General features: G+C 36.3%; 1 protein-coding gene across 1 annotated transcript; it reads left to right on the top strand.

Annotated features, from left to right (window-relative positions):
• On the top strand, positions 1,091-6,337 carry LOC107631853 (serine/threonine-protein kinase STY46). Its single transcript, XM_016335423.2, has 11 exons — positions 1,091-1,669; positions 1,755-1,829; positions 1,933-2,049; positions 2,672-2,766; positions 3,294-3,414; positions 3,504-3,583; positions 4,599-4,658; positions 4,883-5,004; positions 5,090-5,175; positions 5,260-5,375; positions 5,839-6,337. The coding sequence occupies exons 1-11, from the start codon at positions 1,361-1,363 to the stop codon at positions 5,963-5,965; spliced, it is 1,308 nt and encodes a 435-aa protein (XP_016190909.1). The 5' UTR covers positions 1,091-1,360; the 3' UTR covers positions 5,966-6,337.

Raw genomic sequence — 7,803 nt, 5'->3', positions numbered from 1 at the left:
TCTATTAATTCATCCATTAGTATATTGATAAGAGAGGCATATGTATACTATTGTTGCTTAATGGTTACGTTTAAAATTTGGCTTTCACGTGAAATTTGAAAGCTATTCTAGAAACCACCATTCTTATTAGAATCCAAAATTTGTGCACAAATAAATTTGTGAATTTGTTATATAATAGCTGTGGGTCGTGTCGTGGCTCACCAAAGAAGGAACGCCCTACTATTGGAACGTTTCGAATGAGGAATATCCGCTAGCTGCTCCTGCTACCAATACCATGTGCCAAAACTTCAGTTGGTGTCACCAATCTGCAGAATTTCCTATCGCACTTTTTCTTATTTGTGGGCTTTATTATTAAATAACGGCAACCCATAACAGTTTACTATTATATATGGCATTAGATATATCATGTAATGTCCGTTAATTGAAGTCAGATCTCATTCACTATTGGTCAATTTTATGGTATCTTATTTTAATGTCTAAATTATTTGACCTTTTTTTTAAGTAAAAAGTTAAATATTTAAGATTTATCAAATATTATTGATTTATTTATTTTAATAAAATAGACATAATATTATTTATATATTTTCTTAAATTAATTTTAATATTCTGACAGTATAAATAAATATTTTTTGGTGTCTGACAGTATAAATAAATGTATATTATTATCTGATTAAAATTAATTTAAAGTTTAGTTACTCGCTGACGTGATAATGCATGAAAATAAGTAATTGTATGAACAAAAAGTTTATGAGCAATGCTAGGGGGCCAGCAACTTTTGTGATTGGTAGCCATCAAATAGCCATCAATGATGATCTAATAGTATGAGATTAATGTGAGATTTCATCCAATGACTCACCTTTCTCTGCTGGCTACATGCTGGTCAAAATTCAACAAAACTGTTGGCCCCTAGACTTTTCCAAAGTTTATTTCTGCGAAATTCTATCCTAATTCCTATGACGCGTGAATTATAATACATAGCGAGAAAAGTCAACGTCACCTTTTATTCTTTTATGTTTTTGACAACTAGGATAAGAAAAAAAAATTAAAGGAAAAAACACTTTACTTACTGGAATTAAAAAATAAAAATAGAGATGGTTTATCTGCTATCTGGAATGAGTTGATTCTACTGCAAGTTGATCCCTTCCTTTATGAAAGATCTCATTTGAAAAAGGTTACAGGATCTGCATATATAAACAATTGAACCCCACAATGCAGGGCAAAATTCTCGTTTCCTTGCTTCACACTTGATCTCACTATATAATATATAAACCCCAATTTCCCTGTTTCAGTTCATTAATATTAATAAATAAGAATAGTACACACAAATTTTAACACAAGCCGTCACTTCGATTCCGCCATCATGAGCTCCGGCGGCGATTCTTCCGGCGGAGGAAGCAGCAGCTCTGCCAACGCCGACAACAAGGAGAAGGACAAGCAGAAGGAGAAGGCTAGGGTGAGTCGCACCTCCTTGATACTGTGGCACGCGCACCAAAACGACGCCGCTGCGGTGCGTAAGCTTCTCCAGGAGGATCCTTCACTCGTCAAGGCAAGGGACTACGATAACCGTACTCCTCTCCACGTCGCCGCACTCCACGGATGGCTCGACGTCGCTAACTGCCTCATCGAGTACGGTGCCGACGTCAACGCTCAGGATCGCTGGAAAAACACCGTAATTCAATTCAATTCAGTTCTCCGCCCTCCTTGATTATGATTTGTGAGAATTATGAGATTTAGGTTTTTCTTTTGGTGCGCAGCCTCTTGCTGATGCGGAAGGAGCTAACAGGACTTCGGTGATCGAGCTCTTGAAAACTCACGGTGGATTGTCTTATGTGAGTTCCATAACTTCCGTTACTTTCTTGATTTTTGTGCAATGATTGATGGAAAACTTGAATGCGTGAATGTGGATGTGGTTTTTTGATGATGATGATGCAGGGGCAAAATGGTAGCCATTTTGAGGCGAGGCCAGTACCGCCGCCGTTGCCGAACAAGTGTGATTGGGAAGTTGACCCTAACGAGATTGACTTCTCTAACTCCTCGCGTATTGGAAAGGTTTCTCCCTTCACTTCACTCCAGCTACTGCCTTCTCTTTGTTTTAGTGCCAGTGTTCAATTGTCCCTGCATCATATAAAACTTAAGCTATGTTTCTGGCTTTTGGTCAGTTGTATTTTTGGTTGTTTTGTTCTAATACCCTAGATAATAGTTTATTCATTGAGAATTGGCATTAAATTCCTGTGATGCTTCAGTAGCTTGGGTGAAGATCAGAAAACACATGAACTCGCTTTAATTTCAGGTTGTCTCTGTGCTCTTGGCATTTCGTTGTTGTTTGAGTAACTGATCACCAAAGGGAAGTTTTTTGTGTTGAATTATTTAGGACTGAGTTATGGAAAGAGAGAGGAGATAGATACTTTGTTTATTTCAGTTGCTGAACTTGTATTCTTGTATGCATGAAGTGTTTCTTGGTATTATTTCTGTCTTTTTGCTAGCTTATGTTCATCCTTTTTCCCTTCTATGCACCATGTTTCTTGATGGTAGCTTTGTTAGTAGCTGCATGTTTTCTTCTGTTGTATGCATGTATTGTTTCTTGCTGTTTCTTTGTAGGGGATATCACTTCACTTGTATTTTTAAAATTTAGCTACCAATAAACTATGTTGGCATATGATATCTCATGCAGGGATCTTTTGGTGAGATTTTAAAAGCCTATTGGCGTGGGACTCCAGTTGCTGTTAAACGCATTCTTCCATCTCTTTCAGATGATCGATTGGTGATGTGAGTCTCTTTCTCGCATTTCTAGCAATTTCTCCAATTTGGTTGCTGCTAGTTTCTGGTTATTTATTATGTGAAGGTTTTGTGATGCCATGTGGTTGGTAAACCAGTTAAAACTAATGTCTAAGGATTTGCTGAACTGTTATCTATCCTATATCAAGTCTTACATGAGGCTATAGTGAACATCTCAACAAGTAATTGAACTGTTTTCGCTGAGTGCATTTTGTCTGGTTAAATTTACTTCCTATTTAGGGCCAAATGATTTCATTCGAAACCCTTTTGGTATTTGGATGTTATGCCTGTTAATGATGAATAATCAAAACTAAAGAAAGGGAAGGCTGGGGGAGGGAGGCACACACACACATACTTGTGAGTTGTGCTTAATCTGGTACTCATGCAGTAATAACTAATAAACCATAATATCTCTCTGCCCCATCTTTTTTATCATCTTATTTATCAATGACTTATTTGTCTCTTTATCTTTCATTCTTTGTCTGTGTTTATTTTGTGTGTGTTGATTTTTCATGCAGTCAGGACTTCAGGCATGAGGTCAATTTGTTGGTGAAGCTTCGACACCCTAATATAGTTCAGTTTCTCGGAGCTGTTACTGACAGGACCCCCCTTATGTTAATTACTGAGTATCTAAGAGGGGTACGTGAATGACTATAATATGTTCCAATTGTTGACTCTGCATCCAGTTTCTGGCCTAAATGTTGAACTTCTGTTTCATTCATTGATAGGGTGATCTTCATCAGTACCTCAAAGACAAAGGTTCATTGAGTCCTTCAACAGCTGTCAACTTTTCCATGGATATTGCCAGGTATGATGCCTTGCCTTCCTTTTCCTTTTTATTTCTGCTATGGTGCTATTCTTAATACCATTTCACAAAAGATAAATTCATAAATGAAGGATAAGAAATCATCTTATCTTTTAATAATTTAAAAATAACTGAAAAAGGAAACAGAATGAGAACTACTTGGCTGAACAATTTTGGTCAAGAACTATGACATTGTGCTTCAACTGTGGATGCTACTTCACCACATTTCTGAAAGAACCTTTCTCTTTTATTTCTTTTAATGCTGCTCAAATGCAGGGATTGGCACCTTCAAAGATGTCTAAACCTACTTATCAAGAGTATTTTGAATGCTACTAATCAAATCCCAATCCCGTGAAAGTTTGGGATTCCCCGTAAATGGATATTGTCAAACCTAATGCTTACGCTCCTTACATCTCACTGCTATCAGTATGCAGTGAGCTGTTTACCTTACCATGATTTCTGACTATCAACCAAACCTTCATCCTAAGGATTAGGATATGCTACAAAGCAAACATTCAAAGACTGGTTTCCAACAGATATTACATGGCTGTTTTCCTGTTAAGAGATATGGAACTTATCTTTTAATTCTAGTCAACCTTTATTTTACCAAGGGAGTTAGGGAGTGGGAGTGGGAAGCTGAAGTGGGAGGTGTTAAGACCTCCACTGAGAAATTGCAAGTGAATGTCAAGCAAGTGGACTTGCTTTTGTGTTAGTAGTTCAGGGCTTGCAAGGAATTAAGCAAGTAAACAGCTGCGTGCGGAAGATTATTTCACAAGTTGACTTTGAGAGATTGAGATTTTTTTATTACCGATGCCTCAGTTAAGTAATCTGAGCAAATCTTGTTTAGGAAGATGTCCACCAGAAACTGCTGATGTATAGCTTTGCCAATTTCAGAGCAAAGCATCATGTATTTATCATGCTGAGATCATGGCAATAAAAAATGTATAAGCATTTGCAGAAGTCCGCTTCCCTTAATCAAATCGTTTCAATAATCTATATTTGTGGATGTTTTCTGCAGAGGCATGGCCTATCTTCACAATGAACCAAACGTTATAATTCATCGAGACCTAAAGCCAAGGTACGTTGGTCAATTGCCTCCTATATATGAATGTTATTTTAGCATGGATGACCTGCCACAGACAGTATAATCTTTATTTATGTATTAATTTTAAGTTTTAACAAATTGAAACAGAATTTGGTTTTCTTCCTAGATTGACTAAATTTTTGTCACAAAGAGCATGCAGCTGGAATATGGATTTCTTTATGCTGAAATTTGAATTTTGTTACATGCTAAAATTTCAGGAATGTTCTTTTGGTCAATTCTAGTGCCGATCATTTAAAAGTCGGGGATTTTGGATTGAGTAAAATTATCAAGGTCAAAAATGCTCATGATGTATACAAGATGACCGGTGAAACAGGGAGCTGTGAGTATTCTTAGAAATTATTTTAAATTAATAGTCATTCATATGCAAAATTTAATATAATTTCTTTTTTCTTGGATATATAAAGACCGTTACATGGCTCCTGAAGTTTTCAAACACCGAAGATATGATAAGAAGGTTGATGTGTACTCCTTTGCAATGATTTTGTATGAGGTAATTCAGCTTGCTTAAACATAGGAGTTTCTTGTGATATAAATTTGAAGCTAGTTTTGATTCAGTTATCCTTGTCTCATTTAGATGCTTGAAGGTGAACCCCCTTTTGCAAGTTATGAACCTTACGATGCAGCCAAACGTGCAGCAGAAGGACACAGACCTACTTTTCGGGCAAAGGGTTATACCCCCGAACTGCAAGAGTAAGTCATATATTTCTTCAATCCAATTTCCTAGCACCCAAAGTAGAGACTCAGTTCTGGACATGATATCAGACTCTTTGACCAAGGGGTCAAGCATTTCTGTTACCATTATTCAGTGAGCTGATCCTGCATTTTTGCCTATTCATCCTTCCTGACACATGGAGAACACTCAGAAACTATACGCTTATTAAAGTTACTATTGAACTTTTCACATGAACTGATCAACTTAATAATCAACTTCTGTATTCTTACCCTCCTTTCATACATGGAGATCATTAAGAAACTACACGCATATTCTTGCTGCTTAGAACTTCCATTTTCATCAAATATGAACCAGCTCATTTTTTGCATCCGTACAATTAGAGGTTCTAGAAGTTGCAATCAGCATATATTTGTTTTGTTTACATAAACCACTTTTGGCCTCTAATAAGTAATCCATGGTCTCTGATTTGATTGTTCTTAGGTTAACGCAACAGAGTTGGGCTGCTGACATGAATCAAAGACCTTCATTTATAGATATCCTTAAACGGCTTGAAAAGATCAAGGAAAATTTACCTTCAGATCATCACTGGCATTTGTTTACTTCATAATTGTCTAATAGCAATGATATGTCCAGAAATTCAGATTGGTTTATTGGCCAATACCATTCCTGTGGTTTGGCTTCTCTGTTATTGGATTTATGGATTGGTGGAGCCAACGGGAAAACCTAAAAAGTCACCGGTGGTTAACCAAACAATATCAACTGTTTTGTATTGTAATGAGCGGGAACAGGCGATGTTGATATTTTTTTTTTTCCTTTGATTTGTTTCCCTATTGCTTTTTTTTTTTTTTTTTTACCTTTTTTCATTTTTTTCTCATTGATGCTCCCGTTCCATTCAGGTTAGCATATGATAAGTGTAATAAGTTGTATACAAACTGTTCGAGGAATTAGGCCAAATCATACTATCCACTATTCGATGTTATATCTTTTGTTTAAAATCTACTGTTTCCATCCTTGGATATTTTTTACCAGTTACAAAATCATGTGGTATAGATACCAGCATCATGTCTCAGATTGTCTTTGTAGAAGTTCTATTTCGCTGGTTTCACGTGATATTTCATGTAAAGTAAAATAATGCAAACAATGGATTAGGAAGATTATGACTTATGAGCAAGTATCCCCAAAACGCAGCTCCATTCTTATAATAGTTAAGCCACAAAATGCATGTCGCAAATTCGATCCTTTATTATTAGTTTATTACTACCTCGAAATTATCATCATTTTGATATTTTAAATAGGGCGAACCCGTATGATCTTTGGATTGGATTCAATATCCGTGTTTTTTAAGTTTAACTATATGAATCAGATCTTGAATATATCTATAAAATATATTAATATTTAAAAGTTTATTTTTGTTAAAAAGATTAATAATTTTTTTTTAATTTATTTAAACATGTTTACTTTTAAAATATTGAACTAAATATCAAATTGGTACTCGAAAAATTATAATATTGACAAAATTGTATCTGATTTTTATTATGGACAAAATGGTCGTCGAAAAATTTTAAAATTTGACAAGTATACCCTTGAATTCGCTGGAGTACATCTTCGACGAGTACAATGCTGACCTGGCCACTAATGACCTAGCAAAAAAATCCCAACCCTAATCCCTCCCCTCCCCACCCCAACGCCCTCCCCACCGTGTTGCTGCTTTTGACGCTTCTCATGGTTTTAGTTTCAGTTTCGGGAGTGGGCAATAACTACGGCACGCTAGGTATCCTTCCATCACCAAAGAAAGTAGCACGAATTAATACTCAAAATGACCCCTAAAATTTGGGGACATACTCAATTTGACCTCCCGAAATTTTAATTGACTCAATTTGAACCTCCAATTTTTAATAAGTGACTCACGTTATCCCTTCTGTTAATAGCCATTAACGGCACGCTTACCAAGAATGTTAAGTGACACGTGGGCCTGACACCTAGCCTTATTAAACGACGTCGTTTCCTCCTTGGCTCGTAATCTCTCTTCAAGCGACATCGTTTTAGCCATTTTGAGTTTAAAATTCAACAACACTTCATTACCAATGATCAAACCACTCAAAACAGAGAAACTCTTTTTCTTCTTCTTCATTCTCTCGCATGCACCATACTGTGGAAGATTAATGTCGCTGCTAGTGTAGGTAGCCGGCAAAGCTCGTCGCACGCGTTTCCGTTTGCTAGCACAAGGAAGAAGAAGCTGCGCACCACTGTTTCTCCGAAAAAGGTTAGTAACGCAAGCATTCTATGTTTGGGTTCAATGTTATGTTTTGTGTCTTCTCTTGGTTGGGGTTTACAAGCCATTGATTTGTGCTCTATTTGATGTTCAAATGGATTTGGTGAATTGTGAAAGAAGATAGTTTTAGTTATTGATTCTCTTCTGTTAGGGTTTTTTTTTTTTTTTTAAAA

The sequence above is a fragment of the Arachis ipaensis genome, chromosome B03 (genome assembly GCF_000816755.2).
Source record: "Arachis ipaensis cultivar K30076 chromosome B03, Araip1.1, whole genome shotgun sequence".
NCBI classification, from domain to species: Eukaryota; Viridiplantae; Streptophyta; class Magnoliopsida; order Fabales; family Fabaceae; genus Arachis; species Arachis ipaensis.
This window is presented reverse-complemented; position numbering and strand designations above follow the sequence as displayed.